The sequence below is a fragment of the Diceros bicornis genome, chromosome 24 (genome assembly GCF_020826845.1).
Source record: "Diceros bicornis minor isolate mBicDic1 chromosome 24, mDicBic1.mat.cur, whole genome shotgun sequence".
Lineage (NCBI taxonomy): Eukaryota > Metazoa > Chordata > Mammalia > Perissodactyla > Rhinocerotidae > Diceros > Diceros bicornis.
The window spans coordinates 39,162,021-39,181,658 of NC_080763.1; the positions used below are offsets into that span (position 1 = coordinate 39,162,021).

The 19,638-nt window shown below is 38.9% G+C and overlaps 1 protein-coding gene across 5 annotated transcripts in view; it reads left to right on the top strand.

The window, feature by feature from the left end:
• UNC79 (unc-79 homolog, NALCN channel complex subunit) overlaps positions 1–19,638 on the top strand; it is a 225,517-nt gene that overhangs the window by 103,346 nt on the left and 102,533 nt on the right. For 4 of the 5 annotated variants that reach the window (XM_058567601.1, XM_058567600.1, XM_058567603.1 and 1 more), the window contains exons 15-20: positions 4,717–4,907; positions 5,490–5,613; positions 7,577–7,717; positions 9,980–10,201; positions 12,544–12,771; positions 17,687–17,828. In XM_058567601.1, the coding sequence (XP_058423584.1) occupies positions 4,717–4,907; positions 5,490–5,613; positions 7,577–7,717; positions 9,980–10,201; positions 12,544–12,771; positions 17,687–17,828 (1,048 nt within the window). The remainder of the gene's footprint in view (positions 1–4,716; positions 4,908–5,489; positions 5,614–7,576; positions 7,718–9,979; positions 10,202–12,543; positions 12,772–17,686; positions 17,829–19,638) is intronic. The other variant, XM_058567604.1, reaches the window with a different exon arrangement.

A 19,638-nucleotide genomic window follows, 5' to 3' on the forward strand; every position in this document is an offset into this window, starting at 1 on the left:
CAGGAGGTAGATAATTGTGAATTGACTGTCAATACCAGCATTTTGTAGCATATTAGCAAATTTTATGAATATACTACCCCATAACTTCTAGAGGTGGATGCTTCTTCAAAGTATAATTTCTCAGTGTGGCAAAAAGAACATATTTATTAACAGATCCAAATATCTTTAGTCTCTCTAAAAATAAGAAGCCAAAAGTATATAAATTTAAACTTATATTCAGTACAGTCATACGTTGCTTAACGATGGTATGCGTTCTGAGAAATGCGTTGTTAAGCCATTTTATTGTTGCACAAACATCACAGTGTACTGAAGGGGAACAGAAGTTGTCACCCAAAATGTGTCTCTTCAACATGAAGATTATTTTAAGCTGATTATTAGAAACAAAAGACTCAGAAAGTTTTTCTTGTTACTTTCTTACGTAACTGCTCCCTTAACTGCCTAAAAGAATTCAGATTAAAAAACCAGTCTCAGGAAGTGACCTATCACTTTAGCATAACATGAACTAGGTGGTAGACAGGGAGGAACCTACAAAAGCCTGTCTGTTGGCTCCTGTGTTCTTCTGTTTCTATGTGACCAAACACTTGTTTTCCAAACATTTACTCCTCTTCGCCTACCTGTGAATGGCCTTCCTTCCCTTTGAACTCTCCCCACCCCCAATATCTTCTTTTGTCTTTAGCTGAGGGTGCTATTTAAGATGAGGGCTTCAGCCATTTTGGTGAGTTATTTCGTTTTCCTGGGTTTCTCTCATGTATACATGATATTAAACTTTGGTTTTTCTCCTGTTAATCTGTGTCATGTCAATTTAATTCTTAGACCAGCCAGAAGACCCTAGAAGGGTAGAGGAAGATTTCTTCCTCCTCTACAGTACTTTCACAAACCTAGACGGTATAGCCTGCTACACATCTAGACTATATGGTACTAATCTTATGGGATCACTGTCGTATATGCAGTTTGTCATTGACTGAAACATCGTTATGTGGTACGTGACTGTAATTAATGTTTCAGTGTTTTATCTTATTTAGAAATGATCTAGATATTCACTGAATATCTATCATTTAACTTAACTGAGTATAACTTTAATTTCAAGTTACCAAAAAGATTTTGGAAACTACTTCTAAGAAGTTATATTATAAAACACAATTATTGTTAAAATAAAGTTTGTCAGAATAATAATTTAATTTTATTAAAATGAAATCTATACATTTTATAATCTTAAAGATCTAGTAAATAGAATATTAGCTCATTTGACTAGTAAACTCACATAGAATAAAGGTGTATGCTCGTATCATACTCAGTGCTGATAACTCAGATGACACAACTGTTTTTATTAAACCAACAATATTAAACTAGTCTTATTTATCAAAGATTTACCCAAGTCACTTGAACTTGAAAAACATTTGGGTTACTTCCTATATTTTTGAGAATTTTAAATTTATATAAGCTCTTATTTTTTTAAAAGCTCATTTAGAGATCTTTTAAGGGATTTTATGAATTAATTGGGCAATACCATCCAGAGGTAAGAAAATACCACATATATATAACATACATATGTAAATACAGGCAGATGCAAGTAGAGACCTTAGAGGAGAGACCATCATAGTAATACAGAACTCACCGGTTCATATAAGAGTTGGTTTTCATCTTCACCTCACTTTTATTCGAATTATGTTTCTAGCAGATGGAACAAGTTGTTACCTGTTCAATATGAGGGCTAAAGGTTTTTGTCAATATTTGTGGGGGAGACCTTTAAGATCTTTTCATTTGCCCTGATATGTAATCTCATGGAGGCTGTGGTTCAGCCTCAGGCAGTTGTTTTAGTCGACTAAGAAGTTATTTTTTAAAGGCTGGGGTGTGCTAAGGAAAAAGGCATTGGGGGTTTCTTAAGGGGGTGTTAATCGGCACTTATCAGGAAGAGAAATAAATATCTCCTATTTTATGACAGGAGGCAATAGTACAAGTAGAAGCAGGGCACCTCTTGGACTGAGAGCCAGAGTTATTTCCTTGGATGTCTGCATTTTAGAGAGATGGTTCTCAGGTCCTTGAGAAGATAGTTCTGGGTGGTAGAAGGTTTATATCTCAAAGAGGGGGAGAAAGGATGCTTTTAAAGTAACTGGTCTAAGAGAGTTTTCAAGGGCATATTTGTCTATTAACAGGTTTTGCCCAGGACAAACAATAAATTCTCCTGGTAGCATTGAGCTTTTACAAGCAGGCATTTTAAGGGAGGAGGGGTGTGGGACGTGGACAAAATTATGTGAAGTTTTTAATAGGTCCAGGTTGAGGCCTTAGTTGAGAAGAGGGCTCAGAGGAGCCTGACCGAGGAGGCTGAGGCCTAAGACAATTACTGTTTAAGTAGTTCTTTTTCTTAAGTGCAGGACAGTCCCTTTTCTAATGTCCCAACTTTTTATAGTATCTGCAAGCATCTTGAGATGAATAGGAGAGGCTTTGGGATCGGTAAGAAAGATGAGTGGGCTTTGGGGTACTTGTAGAGCCACAGTTATAGTTTTGTAAAGACTCAATTAGTAAGGTGAGGACAGTTATTTTTAATTCTTCAGAGAATTAGATGGCAGCCTCAATAATAACATTAAAGAGCTGCCCTGCCCATCCAACTACATTATTTTGAATTTACTTCTTTATATCAGAGAGAAGATTTCCAGCTAAGGTAGAAAACAAAAGATTCCTGTGTTCGGAGACCTATAGATTTAGAGATGTGTGCTTTTGCAATATTTTTATAAATTGTTTGACAAAACTTGGAGGATGTATTTCTTTCCTCTGAGTACGTCATTCTACTTTAACCCAATTAAACTTTGGAGGGAAGGCTTCTATAATAGCTCCTATCAGGCTCTGAATATTGGCTTCCAACTGGGTCATTCACAGGAGGGAGGTGGTAGAGGGGAGTTTATGGTGGGTGTGGATTTTAATTTTTGTTTTAAATCTGATTTCTGTTCTTGAATTTTGTTAAAGGAATCTTTTAGGCTAGCAGTGATTCTTTTTGTGTCCTTCTTTCAGTTTGATCCCCCTGTATTGGTAATAAGACATTCTTTTTTGGATGAGAACTCTCTAAAAATCCTTTTAAATGTAAAAACTTTTCCAAATCAAAGGATCTATTGTCTGATCATTGACAATTTAGGATCTCTACAGGAATACCTCTTCCAAAATGTGACTCAAAACCAATAGGCCTTTATGTGGCTTAACCATAAATTACATAGCCAAAGGAACCCCAACAATGATATATTCCATGATCTCAACATTATCAGTGTTAGCTCTTCCGAGTCCATGTAACTAACAACAACAATCCCAGAAATATTATAGTCACTTCCTGAAAATATCTAATCCGTCATCTAGGATTTTAGCCAATATGGTACCAAATAGATATTTGAGCTTTAAATAGAATTGATTTGATTGTTTTGAATAATCTGGAATTCTAGATGTAATAATTAAACATTTAAAATTGGATTCATTTAAAATAAGGTAGTTTCTCACAAATCTTGTATTACATGGTAATGATTCAGGACTAGTCAACCCTTTGTTACTTTGATACATATTGTAAGAATATAGGATCTTTATCTAAAATCAGAATTATAAACAGAACCTAAGTTTGTGATTTTAATTTTTTATACACTAGAAAATTAATATACTATCTTAATTAGTAAAAAATACTGTAGGAGAGGAAGAGAATTCCTCTACCCATTCTAGGTCCTTCTGGCTGATCTATGAATTAAATTGACATGAGACAGAATAACAGGAGAAAATCAAACAAAGCTTTATAATATGTATACACGGGAGAAACCCAGAAAAGCTGAGTAACTCAGCCAGGATGGCAGAGGTTGTCATCTTAAATAGCATCTTCAGCTAAAGACACAGGAGGGTGTTGGGGTAGTGGTTTGGGACTTCAAAGGGGAGGAAGGCAATTCACCTGGAAATGGAAAAGCAAATGTTTGGTAAATAGAACTTTGATAAGAATGGGCTTAGCAAGGACCCTCACAGGCTACAGATACCCAGAGTCATCTATGGTGTGGGCCTGTCCATAGATGGCCTATCTATGGGACAGGCCTTTTATCTTAAATTCTTTTAGGCAATTAGGAAGAAGGTTAAAGTTTCTTTCAGAGTCTTGTTCTTAAAAATAATCAAGCCAAAGAGACACATTTTGGGGTGGCCGGTTCTGACCCCCTACAATACCCATTTTCTTTATTCATGGATTCAACCAGCCTTAGAACATTCTTAGGAACAAAATTGTGGAGGAATATGCAGCATAGGGAAAAATAGCACTCTTTGCCACTTTATTTTTCTTAGTGAAAAATCTTTAACACAAAATATACAGTAGGAGAAATGTGAGTTCCTCTGAAGCAAAGGTATAGCTGAACATATTTGTAATGGGTTTGTCAAACTTTAGCAATAATAATACTCCTACAGTATGCTCATCCTGTTAGGAATGAATCTTTGGAATTTTAATTTATGTATAATTTGGAAAGTCTGCAGTAGAATAATTCAAATTCAGTCTAATATTTGGACCTATGTGTAACTATGGTTTCTGTTTTGTTTAACGGATCCTGGTGGTTTGTAGATTCTTACAAACCTCGCTCTGAAGATACTTGGTGCAGGATTCAGATTTAATGGATTGTGGTCTTTCTCTGTACCCATTTCCTTTAGGAAGTCTTGAATATAATTGTAACAAGTGCATTTTGTTCTTTTCTCCTGTGCCTGTGGAAACGCTATCAGGTTGGTGGATACTGGGATAAGTCCTGCAGCACAGTGACTCAGTTGAAGGAAGGGCTCAACCGAATCCTCTGCCTGATCCCCTACAATGTGATCAGTCAGTCTGTGTGGGAGTGTATTATGCCGGAGTGGCTGGAAGCCATCAGAACAGAAGTCCCGGATAACCAGTTAAAAGAATTCAGGGAAGTATTAAGGTGGGTAAGTAGTTTAATGAAGTCACTGTAATTATAACAACATCTAACAATTACTGAGCACGTACTGTGTGCCAGGCACTGTGCTAAACATTTTATATAATCTCGTTTACTTTTTAACAACCCTCTAGAGAAATTTGAAGACCTAAAATGAAATAGTTGCTATAAATCATGCTCAGATGATTTGGAATTGTTCAGAAAAGATTTTGTTCTTATGAAATAATAAATAGATACACCATATTGTTTGCTTATTTTCAAATATAATTATGATTTGGATAAAGTGGGAAAAATGCAAAGGAAAAAGGTTTTTAAATGCTGAGGAGCAACTCTGATTCCTCAGAAATGGAATTTCTTCTGTTAAACCTCATATGAGTATGAACACTAATGTTATTAACCACCATATGAATTATTTATAAGATATCTATTCCAATGACATAAGCTATTACAATGAAATGAAACATGCTAATAACAGTTCAGAACACAGAGTAAAGTGTTTGGCTCCCCAAATAAGATATACTTAGAAATGCAACAGTGGAGCCTAATATATACCCATTGGTCATCTACGTTTGTTGCTCTGCTTTCCAGCAAAATGTTTGACATTGAACTCTGTCCTCTGCCTTTTTCAATGGAAGAGATGTTTGGCTTTATTAGTTGTCGGTTCACAGGATACCCTTCCTCTGTGCAGGAACAAGCTTTACTGTGGCTTCATGTAAGTGAATGATACTTTGACTATTTGGGGCAATAGTTCTTAGCCTATGAACTTTAGGTCCCCAGGTAGCAGGGCGGGGAGTTATTGTAAAGAATCCATAAATCCATATGTTTGCTGAGGACTGTCTCATATGCATAGATAAATAACTATATTTCAAATATATGTAGCTATAGTTGTGATTAATAAAATACAAATTTATGTAATACTATTACTGAATTAATGGTAGCTTTTGGTCCTTATGAATTTTTCCATCAATAGATACTAAAAGTATAATAGCTGTCTTGTAGGATGCTGTTAAATCTTTTGATATTAAATAGATCCTTTACATGGAAAGGTAGAGAGCTACTGATTTAGGGAGTAGTTCATGCTGTTCCCTCAGCCTAGAATGACTTTGTTTCTGGTCTCCATTTGTGAACTCCAGCTTATCCTTTGAAGTCCAACTCAAAAGTTGTCTCATAATAGTTTTCTGCTACTTCACATCCCATCTTCCCATCAGAATTCATGATTCCTTCCCCCAGTATTCATACAGGTTCTCTGTGAATTCTATTTCTGTCTAATATTATAGTTCATTTTTGTTTTTTCTTCTCTTGATTACAAATGCCTTAAGGGCAGGGACCAGGGTTTTTCATTTTTGAATTTATAACTCCCTTCATCCTTTCCTCTTAGCATCTGGCACATGCTTTGTATTTAGTGGATGTTCAATAAAAGTTTATTAATTTGAGTTGAATACCAAGTTTGGGCAGTTTCAAAAAAGGAGTACAGAATCAATGTTTAGATTAGCCACAGGGGCAGATACATTTCTGTATTACAGAAGGATGTGACCCCAAAAGCTTCTCAAGTTGTGACAATGCCTTTCTGCTTCTAAACTAAGGAACAATATTTTTCACAACTGGCAATGAGTAAAGGGGCCATTTAAAAACAAGTCACCTTTGGGATGCAGAATTTTAACTTTTCATCCCTAAGTAGATCTCAATAAGATAATTTCTCATTTTAGGAAAGCCAGTCTTTCTACAGGTGGCTAGATGTTGTCACTCAGTTACACACCCTTTAAGCTGTGCCATCTGGGGGTGAGCAGACAGGGCTATAAACCTCTGTCCCCACCATAGCTAGCACAATTACAGTTTACATATTTTATGGACTGGGCTCTGACACAGTTTTGGTTTGAAGACAGGATGCTGCAGTTGAAGGAGGTTTTAAACCACCGGTCTAACCATTTGGGGAACAGAGTGATCAACATAGTGATTGGAGTTGACTCGTTTATTAATTGATTGTAGAAACATTTGTAGAGCTCCTCTGTGCCAGGCACTGTAATAGGCACTGGGATAAAAATGGGATAAGAAATGGTCCTTTCCTCATACTTCCTTTCTTCAAGGAGATCACAGTGGGAGAAATAGTATCAAATAATCAAATATAATGAAAAGTGATAATTCCTCTAATAAAGGTATGTATAAAGTTCTAAGAAAGTAGAGAAGAGGGATGGATTAATTATGTCTAAAGGAAGAAGGCATCTATTTCCAGAAAATTTATTACAGATAAGGTAACTTGATTTTGGCAGAAGGATACCTGAGCTTGCACCAGAGAGCAAGATCGGATGGGGCATTCAGGTCAGAGTGGGGGTGGACTGGAGGAAGACACTCGCAGATTATACTAGTTCAGGAGAAAGGTGATGAATGTAGGCACCAGCGGTGGTATGGAAAGGAGGGGATAGTATCAGGAGATGCTTAGAAATAGAAAATAGAAAGAACATGGTGATTTGTTGGATGTGGAGAGTAGGGAAGAGGGAAGGTTCAATGATAGCTTTAATTTTTTTAGTACGAAAAATTGAGGATGACTGTGCTGACAGAATGTGTAAGGCTAAATGTCCTTATGTTCAATAGTTTATTTTAGAAAAATATGTTAAATGTAGTTTTTTTGAGTTTTAAAGTTTATATTTTGGGGGGATATATGCCTTTTTTTCCCCCAGGTATTATCGGAGTTAGACATCATGGTTCCACTTCAACTATTAATAAGTATGTTTTCTGATGGAGTTAATTCTGTCAAAGAACTGGCAAATCAAAGAAAATCAAGAGTCAGTGAACTGGCAGGGAACCTTGCAGCTCGAAGGGTAATTATTGCCACAACTGTTTTTGTCTTACTTAAGATTTTGTCAATTATTATTGTTGTTGTTAGTGCCATTGAGTTGATTCTGACTCCTAGCGACCCTGTGGACAGCAGAGCGGAACCCTGCCCGGTCTTTTTGCACCATCGTCTCACTTTGCGGCGCTGTTATTATTATTGTCAATTATATTTGGCTTAAAAGTAGCATTATAATAAACTTCTCTGAAAATGCCTTTTCATCCCATCTCACACTCTGTTAATCTTTCAAGCACATTAAATAATATAAAACACTTATCTAAAATATGTTGGTGTAGTCTGTAATTGATAAGTTATTGGGTTTTCATTTTGCTTTGAGTTTTTCTCCTACACATCCCTATTAGCTATCTTTACCCTTGATTAAAGGAAAAAGTCTAGCTTTTTTTTTTTTTTTTGGTGTCCTGGCAAATAAGAATTCTTTACTAGCTACTGGGCAGATCAGTGCTTCACTTTAGGGATGAGGAGTTTGGATGTTTTTTTCCTATTGTCTTTTGGGAAGATACGATCAACTGGTGGTGACTGTGAGGGATTCTGTCACTATGAACTAACTGAGCCCATCTTATTGACCCCTTTGTACCTTTGTGGTTGAGAAAAGTCGATATAGCCTGGTCCGAAGTGTATGGAAACTTTTGATAATTTTTCTGTTGAGGCCCTGATAGAGTTTCTGTTGATGTACTGACATTCTCAGCCACGGCCAGTTTTGGAGAGGTTGACTGTCACCTGATGGTGGGCAAGGACTGTTCTCAACTCTCTCCTTGTCAAGCCTTTCCATAACATTTCCCCCACTGTGTACCACAGGCCCCCAGTCATTCCACCTGATATCTAGGGATTAGAAAATATAACATAATCATGGGATCATAGTTTGTATTCAGTGCTTTCTTTTTTTAATCATTGCTTCTTTGCTCATCTGCCTCCTAGAAACCAGCTGCCAAACATTTATATTTTATTTTTTTCTTCTGTAACCCTTATACATTACTTTGTTAGCACTTTATACTGTGCAATGTATTCACAGTTAACAATATCAGAGAATTGTGTGAGGCAGTTGGGGAAGAACTCATTGTCCTCATTTTATAACTACTGAACCTGAGGTTCAGTGAATGGAGTGATTTGCCATAGATAACACTATCGATATCCAGGTATTCTGACTCTTAATGGATACTCTTCTTCTTTACTTTAAATTTGGTGTTCAAGGAGCTTTCTGGTTATTGGAGAGAATTTAAGAGATAAAATATGATTTGAGAGTGATGTATAGGTATGTCAGTCAGGGTCCTGCTACAGAATTTATCCTAGATGATTCAAATGAGGAGACTTTCATGGAGACTCTGCCTATAGAGTTACAGGAAAGGTCAAGGGAGCAATAAGGGCTGGTGAGGAACTCAGAGGCAAGCAACAGTTCAGTAGGAAGCCATTATACCCCTAGTTGAAGAGACAAGGGACAGAGTTCCTGGAGCCCACTGGGAGTTGAAATGATAAGGAAGGGATGGCTAGAGGAGCTGTAGAGTGATGGAGAGACTGCCAGAGATGTAGCATCAAAGCAGGCAGGGGGTGGGGAGAAATACTCCTACCTCTGTCTCCTCCAGCTTAGGTCTTCTGCTGGTGCCTCCCATTGACTGAACACAACTGGAAGCCAGCCAGCAAGAGAGCCAGGAGAGACTCAGTTCTTGGCATCCTTGAGCATAGAGCAGGGCAGAGGACAGTGAGGGCCTGGGGAGAGAGGGGAGTCTTGGGTTGGCAAATGGAGAATAACAAGTAGAGGTCTGACATATATTGTTTCCTCATGATAGATTAATAATTATAATACCCAGAGGCCATTCTTCTTTAACCATTCATATCAATCTAAGATTCTATGCTTATGATTCTAAAACTGATCTTGCAATATTTTACTTTTGTAAGTTCTAATTTTTCAAGTTATAGTTTTAGGTAGATGCAGACAATTTTATTTAATTGGAAATGTTTGATGGGATGAAAAATAAAATTGCAAAGACAGCTGCCTTCATTCTTCAGGGTGATGATGTTTCATTCCCTGACAATTAGTCAGAAATTTTGGATGATTTTATTTCTTAGTTTTATATTTTGAGGAGATCCATACTATTTGGAGGTACTAATGCTATTGACTAAGGAAGGAAATCAGTGTGACAGCTGGAAATACCTTCCACAGAGTCCCCCCCAAATTTTATACAGCGATTTGAGCTTCTGTGAGTTCACTTCTGTGTGTTGATGTTCTTTCTTCTAGGTGAGTGTTGCCTCTGATCCTGGTCGACGAGTTCAGCACAACATGCTGAGTCCCTTTCATAGTCCTTTTCAGAGTCCATTTCGGAGTCCTATGCGTAGTCCATTTCGTAGCCCTTTCAAGAATTTTGGGCACCCAGGAGGAAGGACTATTGACTTTGATTGTGAAGATGATGAAATGAATCTAAATTGTTTCATCCTCATGTTTGATCTTCTCCTGAAGCAGGTAGCTGAAGCATGAGCTTCCTTTAGTTCAGAGGTGAAGGATTAGGGAAAGCATTGTATAGTGATTCTTTCTATGTGTTAGGCATCTTCACACTTACTGAAATGATGCAGCATCACTCAAGACATTTTGCAAACTCCTTTGAGAATTTCCTAAAGAGCCTGAAAAATACTTGTATGAATATCTGCAATGATGTTGACATATGAGAATGGATATGAGTTTTAGAAACACTCTAATATCATTAGAATTGATTCTGTTGAACAAATTTGGTGAACGAACTGGGTAATGCTGTTGTTGTCAAGAGCAGGGTACAACTCTACAGTGATTGGCTGATTTTAATATATTTTATAAATTGACTTTGAAGGTAATTTTTTTTTTTTTAGTTTAGCCATTCTTTTTTTTTTTTTTGTGAGGAAGATCAGCCCTGAGCTAACATCCATGCTAATCCTCCTCTTTTTGCTGAGGAAGACCGGCTCTGAGCTAACAGCTATTGCCAATCCTCCTCCTTTTTTTTTTTTCCCCAAAGCCCCAGTAGATAGTTGTGTGTCATAGTTGCACATCCTTCTAGTTGCTGTATGTGGGACGTGGCCTCAGCATGGCTGGAGAAGTGGTGCGTCGGTGTGCGCCTGGGATCCGAACCCGGGCCACCAGTAGCAGAGCACGTGCACTTAACCGCTAAGCCACGGTGCCGGCCCCTGAAGGTAACTTTAAAAGAGAAATTTAAAAGGTATTGGTCAGGACAACATTTCTTCTTTTTATTTTGAAATAATTTCAGACTTGCAGAAAAGTTGCAAGAATAGTAGAAAAAATTCCCAAATACTCCGTACCTCCAAATTCTCTAGATGTTTAACATTTACATTTATTTCGCTCTCTCTGTCTTAATCTGTGTATGTATGAATTGTAGATTTTTTAATGAACCATTTGAGAGTAAGTTGCAAACATGATGTTCTTTTATCCTTAAACACTTCAGAGTGTATTTTCTAAAAAATAAGGACATTCTCTTATATAACCAAGTAGACTTATCAAAATCAGGAAATTAACATTGTTATACTATTATCTATTATCTAACTTAGAGAAACTATTCATTTTTTAAATTGATATAATAATCATATCATCTTTATAGCAAAAGAAAAAAATTGTTTTTGATGGAGGACGCAATTCAGCATCACTCATTGCAATTATTTGTCCTGTCTCATTAGTCTTCTTTATCCAGGACAGTTCTTCAGTCTTTGTTTATCTTTCATGTTCTTTACATTTTTGAAGAGTACAGTCCAGTTATCTTGTAGAATGTCCCTCAATTTGAGTTTGTCTGATGTTTCCTTATGAATTGATATGGGTTAAGCATTTTTGGCAGTAATACAACAGATGTGATGTTATGTCCTTTTCAGTGCATCATATCAGGAAGCACATGACATGATAATGTCCCCTTACTGGTGGCGATAACTTGGTTAAGGTGATTTCGGCTAGATTTCTCAGCTACAAAGTTACTGTTTTCCCCTTTGTAATTAATAAGTAACTTGCAGGGAGATACTTTAAGACTATGAGATTTCCTGTTTCTAATGAGACTTTCACTTGCTAGTTTTAGCACCCATGGATGATTCATGCCTGAATCAATTATTACCATGATGATTACCACATGATAATTTTCTAATTCCATCACTTCTTTTATTAGCTGGCATTCTACTAAAGGAACGGTTTTCCTTTCTCTCCCCTGTATATATTTATTTGTTTATTTGCTTATACCCGCATGTACTCATGGATTCTTATTTTATTCAGTGGGTTAAAATCTGTTACTATGATTATTTATTTTGATCTTCATACCGTCCCATATTTGGCCGGTAGGAGTCCCTTCAAGTTGGCTCCCGTGTTCTTTTGACATGTTCTCATCATTCTTTGAACACTACCTTAATTTCTGGCATGACAAGATGTTCCAGGCTCGTTTTATGTTTTCCTAACCCCAACCCTGAAATCAGCCATTTTCCTCAAGGAGCTCTGGTTCCTTTTTAGTGGAAAATGGTATTTAGAAACCAAGATCTGGACACTAGGTGAGGAGCAGCATTTTTTAAAATGTGTAAAATCGCACAAAGTGGTAAGTTTAAAAACAACTATCTTTTAATGCCCTACATGATTTAAAAAATAATTCCCATTACTTTGTCTTGTGTTTATATTCTTTTTAGAAGAATCCATGGAAAGCAATGTATATTCATGGTCTATAAGCCTTATTATCTTTAAATAATTTCATATTGTCAGGTAGTAAAAATTATCCCCAATTAGTGTGCCAATGGAATACTGGATAAAAGCACCAAACTCCTTTTTTTTTTGGCCTTTTTTTTGGTGTCTTTCAGATGGAGTTACAAGATGACGGGATCACGATGGGTTTAGAGCACAGCCTATCAAAGGACATTATTTCCATTATAAACAATGTCTTCCAAGCCCCCTGGGGGGGCTCCCACACCTGCCAGAAGGACGAAAAAGCAATTGAGTGTAACTTATGTCAGTCTAGTATTCTCTGCTATCAGCTTGCTTGTGAACTCCTGGAGAGATTGGCTCCCAAAGAAGAAAGCCGGCTGGTGGTAAGCAGTTGAAGAAATGATATGACCCATTTCTAATCGTAATAAAGACTTCAGTAGCTGGTGTAATGGAGTCTTCCTCCAGTATTATCTTAAGCTCCATCCTGGGTTATACATGAGACTGTGTTAAAAGAGAGTTTTCCTGTTCCTTCCACCAACTCAGCCTGCTGGAAAGGGATATAGATACATTGTATAGAATTCTTGAGTTAGAATTCTTTTTTTGTGTGTGAGGAGTACCAGCCCTGAGCTAACATCCAATACCAATCCTCCTCTTTTTTGCTGAGGAAGACTGGCCCTGGGCCAACATCCGTGCCCATCTTCCTCCGCCACAGCGTGGCTTAACAAGCGGTGCGCCGGTGCGCGCCCGGGATCCGAACTGGCGAACCCCGGGCTGCCGCAGCAGAGCGTGCGCACCCAACCGCTTGTGCCACCGGGCCGGCCCCATTGAGTTAGAGTTCTCGAGTCTGCAGTTAGGGTTGTAGCACATCCATTCATACAATTTTCATAAATACAAGGCATTATTGGCATTCTTGAAATAACTTTTATCACAAAGTTATATTACAAAGCTTAGATACCAGTGAATAGTATCAAACATACATATCAAATATGGAGTAAGTAGATTGGATACGGACACTGAGAATTCCTGTAACCTCAGTTTGTAAAATCCATTGACTTCATCAACAACCAATAAAACTTTCATTTCACTTTCTGCTTTCCACGAGAATTATTTGAATAGGAAACAGCTAATATATTAGCTACTCCATACATTTGTTATTCCCTGTTTAGCCTATTTTCCATCTAAGCCAGACACATCACCAAAATACCCTCATACCGTCATAGGTAGATGAACCTGAATTATTTGAGCCAGTGTTTGCCTTCTTTTCTTTTTCTTCCTATCCCCTAATGTTTGTCTAGATAGAAAGTGACTTCTTTAAAAATTTTTTTAAAATCGTTTTTTATTTTTGTTGGTGTCATAATAGTTTATATGTGAAATTTCAGTTGTACATTATTATTTGGTAGTCACCATATATATGTGCCCTGTACCCCTTATGCCCACCCCCAACCCCCTTCCCCTCTGGTAACCACTAATCTGTTCTCTTTGTCCATGTATTTGTTTATCTTCTACATGAGAGTGAAATCATACAGTGTTTGTCTTTCTCTGTCTGACTTATCTCACTTAACATAATACCCTCAAGTTCCATCCATGTTATTGCAAATGGGACAATTTTGTCTTTTTTATGGCTGAGTAGTATTCCATTGTATATATATACCACATCTTCTTTATCTATTCATCCGTCAGTGGGCACTTGGGTTGCTTCCATGTCTTGGCTATTGTGAATAATGCTGCAGTGAACATAGGGGTGCATAAGTCTCTTTGAATGGTTGATTTCAAATTCTTTGGATAAATACCCAGTAGTGGAATAGCTGGGTCATATGGTAGTTTGATTTTTAATTCTTTGAGAAATCTCCATACTGTTTTCCATAGTGGCTGCACCAGTTTCCATTCCCACCAACAGTGTATGAGGGTTCCCTTTACTCCACATCCTCTCCCACATTTGTTGTTTTTTTAAAAAAATTTTTTGAGGTATAACATACATGCAGTAAAGTGTTTCTTCTGTTTTTAAATACCTTTCAGCCCACTTAACTCATTAGTTCTACCTGTTGCAAAATAACCTCTCTGTAGCATGGTCTTTTAACATTGTCATTGGGTACTTACTATAAAATAGTCACAGTAATAGATGATGCAAAAACAAATTAAAATCAAGATGCTTAGAGTCTAATCAGGACAATGTTTAATTAAACGAAAAACCATAAGACAGGGTGATGAGCATTATGAGAGAGGTATGAACAAGATAGCTATGGGAGTATGGAGAGAGGATAACAATTCTAGCTTAGAGGTGTGATAGGGATCTGGCAGATCCTCACAGAGGAGATGGCTCCTGAGCTTATATTTGACGGAGGAGTGGAGTCCATGCAATGAAGGCGGTAGGAGAGAAGCACTTTTGAGACCCAGAAAACTCTCTGTTGAAATGATACAGAGGAAAGGAGGGAATGATACACTCAGGAAACTGCAAGTAGTTCAGTGTTGTTAGAGCGGTGAGAAGGATGGGAAAGTTGTGAGAGTTGGGTGGAGAAAGATAGACTCAATTTTATATTCACATTTATTAAGGGCTCTGTCTGCCAAACTAAGAAGTTTGGATTTTGTCTTGGTGACAATGGGGGAATCCTAAAGAATTTTAATCAGGGTGGTGATACAATTCAATGAATTTGAGAAATTCATTCTGTCAGTAGAGGAGAGAGATTGGAGGATTTGGACACTGGGGACAGGAATCTAGTCAGAAGGTTAATGTGGTCACTCAGGGAAGAAAATAAGGGAGCCTGAACTAAAGTCATGGGGTGGTGATGAAGAGAAGCGGTGGGCCTGGCACATTTTTAGGAAAGAGAATCAACAGCACTTGGTGTTTAGTTGGCGTTTTGGTATGGAAAAGTTGAGGATAAATCTATGTTTTCTGGCTTGGGAGCTGATGATGTTGCCATTTACAGAAGATAGTTACTGTAATAGGAGAAGTGATTCTTTTGGCAGGAGTGGGATATGATGCAGTCACATTCAGACATCGGGGATTGAGATGACTTGTAGATATCCAAGTGGGGTTGTCAACCACCATCAGACATGTGGATCTGGTTTGTAAGAGAAAGAGCAGAAGTAGATAAAAGTTTGGAGTCGCCAGCATATTGTGGTAGGCTGTGTGGAATGAGAAGGGAGAAGACCTACGGCTCGAGTTCTGGGAAGTACCAGCTCTTAACAGGGGAAAACAGGGGCAGTAAAGAGCAGAAATACATTGAGAAGAGGCCAGAGGCACCAGAGAAAAACCGAGAGAGAGCACTAACTCCGAAACCAAGGCAGGAGATAGTTTAGAAAAGGAGGGGATAGTCGATCATGTCAAGAGAAGAGAGGAAAAATAAAAGACTAAAACATGCCCAGGGGGTTCTGAAATTAGGGGTCCTTTGTGCCTTTGGGGGTGCTAGTAACCACGGGTTACAGTAATTTGTGGTTTAAGAACAGAATCAGCTGAGGGAGTAGCTACATGAAGTACAGACTTCTCTTTCAGGAAGGGGATGAGAGGGTGAAGAGGGTGGAGGCGGATGTCCTGAGCCTCTCCCCTGTCCCTGCAGGCTTTCTGTGCTGTGTCAGTTTCACAACGCCATCCCATGAAACAAGGAGGGAAGCATAAATGTGGAGAAACTGAGCCATTGAAACACGTGCACAATGCTTTTGACATTGTCACGTGCCTAAAATATCAAATTTGGAGGTGGAGCTAAAGGATTCAGTTTTCCTCTCTCAAAGTCTTATGGGAGAGATGCTCATCAATAAAAGAGGACTGTGTCTTAGAACACATGGTCTCCACTGCACGCATCGGCCATCTTAGCTCTTTAGTTCTCCTCCTGGGACAGGCAGAGGGCAAGTGGGTGAGGACGTGAAGGATGGGCTAGCAGGAGGCTTAGGCTAGTATGCAAGACAGGTAACACCAGTCCCTGCCTCCTTGGAGGATGATAACAGAAACGTGGGTGTGTGTAGAAGAGTCAATATGCAGCAGGAAACTTTCCACCCTATCTAATTTAATGAAGCTCAGTTTATAATTTGATTTAATGTCTTGTTGATGGGTAACTCAGGAACAGGGCCAGCCTTAGCAAAACTGTGAAGCTGGCAAAGATATTCTTCAGAGCCCTCCCAGCCACCATTTTAAGCGCTTGTTTCTTTCTTCTTGGCATCCTTCCTGTACCCGGTCAATCTTTATCTCCTTCTTGCTTTGAGCTGGCCGTCATATAGTTCTTAAAAAAGTGTTTACTGATTAAAAAGTATTAGCTAGAAGAGGATGATTTTAAAAGAGGATATGTGAAGGTGAACTTGAAAGAAAGAAAAAGACTGGAAAAGGCGGATAACTAGAGATGGATACTTTAAATGGTAGCCATATTTAGTGCACGCTCTCTTTTTAATCTTCTCTTTTACACCCATTTTTGCAGCTTGTTTTACATATACATTTATAAATATTACATATTATATATAAATGTATATAGTGTTAAGTATATTCACATTGCTGTGCAACCAATCTCCAGAACTTTTTCATCTTGCAAAACAGGAACTCTGTACCCATTAAACAATAACTTCCCGTTCCCTCCCCTTGGCCCCTGGAAACTACCATTCTGCTTTCTGTCTCTATGAGTTTGACTACTATAGATACCGCATATAAGTGGAATCATATAATATTTGTCCTTTTAAGACTGGCTTATTGTTTCACTTAGTATAATGTCCTCAAGCTTCATCCACGTTTTAGCACATGTCAGAATTTCCTTCCTTTTTGAGGCTGAATAATATTCCATTGTATGTATATACCACATTTTGTCTATTTGTTCTTCTGTCGGTGGACACTTGGGTTGCCATAACTCTCTTTCACTCACATGTTATAGCAATTTCTTGCTCCTAAAAATTTGACTTCTCCAGACACCCAGTCTTTGCATCTTAGCATACTGCAGTGAGCCCCTTATTATTCCCTGCTAATTAAGTACGGTTATTGAACAAAATGTGCATGGATTGGAATCATTTGGTGAGTGGAACACTGATTACAGGGCTTAAAGCAGAGATGGGAAAGCAGCTTTATGGAGATTTAACAGTGTTTTGGAGATTTTCCGTATTTATTTCAAGGGAATGAAAACATTTCAGTAACAGCTGATCCAAATTTCCTTTAACCATTATGGAAATAAGCTCAAGTCTCTTCTGTAGCAGCTGCTTTTGCCCTCCAGGGCTCGGCACAGGGCTGGGACACAGCAGGAATTTGGTCAATCTTTGCTGAACTAAGAGGAACCGTTCTTTACATCCCCAAAGGGCTGCTCATCTGGCTGCTTGTCATATTTGTTTCAGGAGCCCACAGATAGCCTTGAGGATAGCCTCCTTTCTTCCAGACCAGAGTTTATTATAGGCCCTGAAGGTGAGGAGGAGGAGAATCCAGCAACCAAGCATGGGGAGAACCCAGGCAATCACACCGAGCCCACGGAACCTGCTGGTAGGTGAATGCTGGCTGATGGGGGAGAGCGGTGTGCACATCCCAGTTTGCACAGGCCTAACGTTCAGAACCCTGGTTGCTTAGATTACTATCGACTTGGGCAAGTACTGACTTGGCTTCCTTAGTGTAGACTTGAGCAAATGAACCATTTCCCCTTAGATTATGAAGCGAACAGATCCAGGATGTGCTTCTGGTAGAACAGAGGTCACTGAGCATCTTCCTGGCAGCAGGAGCTTGTTATCAACAAAAACCTGCTGTGTGAGTGTAGAAATCATCACTTTCCTACTTGTGGTGTATCATGTTCTCTGTGGAGAGGTAGCTCTGAACCAAGGCTGAACGGCTAAAGCGGAGGGTGCTGACACTCAGCAGCTACTCGGGGCGTTTGGGCAAAGCAGAGTGTTTGGGAGAGAGGTGATGGAACTTGAGCTCATGCAGCTTCTGCGCCCCAGGGGCTTGACCAGGACTCTGGACAGGCCCACCGCGTACAGCTGCGCAACTTGTGCTCTAAGGCTGGTCGGCTTGGCTCAGAGCTGGGAGGAAGGATGGCCTCTTTCTACTTTGCTTAAAGGCTCTGTGTGAGCTAATTGGGGACAGCAAGATGGCAGGCTGGCCGGAATCATACACTAGCTCTTCAAACTCTGAAGGAGTTTTGGGAATTTATGATGTGACTTAAAAATTCTTTATCTTACGTGCCTCTGGGAAAGCCCGGTTTCTAGATCTGCACTGTGGCACTCTGGGAATTTGTACAGGACCGGGAACAAATCTGAGTAGCTTTTTATCTTTCTGCTTCCACTCTCCTGAGCTGTTAGAATAGCTGGACTCCGGGAGGCCCACCCCCAGGACCAAAGTTTGGGAAGCATGGGCTTTCCATCATTTCTTCCGTGAAGAGCAAACATCAAGTGACTGCAGTGTGGGGCTCATTGTGGCCCCTGGGGTGTCTTATTCAGATTAAGGTAACCGCATCACTACCATAGAATGCGTGGTCAGAACTAACTGCTTCTGCGTGGGTTGTGCCAATGGTCAGGTGAGCATGAATATCTTGGCTCACACTATTTACAACCATTGAAACTTGGAATTTGAAGGAACGCCTGAGACGACCCACTTCATTGGTTTTCAGCGTGTACTTGGAGTTGTATAAGCTCTGTGTTGTTTCTTTTGGACCTTCCTTAATTGGGGTGGCATTTGGAGGGAACATGTGGGCAAATGATATAGACCCAGATGCACATCCGGCTTCAACCAGAGTGCCCTGACTTGCTCTGTCTCATGTGTTGGAGTTCTAAGTAAGATTTTCTTTAGACAAAGTATTCCACTGAAAAGAAGTTTGAAACCTGCTGATCTAATTCAGCCTTCTCACTTTGCAGATGAGGAAGATACATCCCAGATGGATTAAACAACTTGTCCATGGTTATATAGCTGGTATTATTCATTCCTAATTTATGCTTTAAGCTTAACATGCTGCCAAAACTGTAATGGAGCATCAGGATCATCTGAGGAGTTAAAACACAAACAAAATGAATGAGCTCCACCCGCCCACCCCCAGTTCTGGGTATACCTGTGGTGGGGGCCTGGGAAGCACAAATCCAAATATTGTACAACTAGTTAGTGGCAGGGTTGAGATTAGAACTCGGGTCTCCTGGTTTACTTGGAGTTAATTACTTGTTGAGGCTCAGACCTGGGGCTGTGTTTCTATGAGGCATTAATGCCTAAAGGAAGCAAGGATTTCACTTATGATCCTTTAACCTGTACTCTTTAATGCAAATATATTTTTTAAACCCAAGACAGCACACAAATCAACTAACTGAAACTTTTA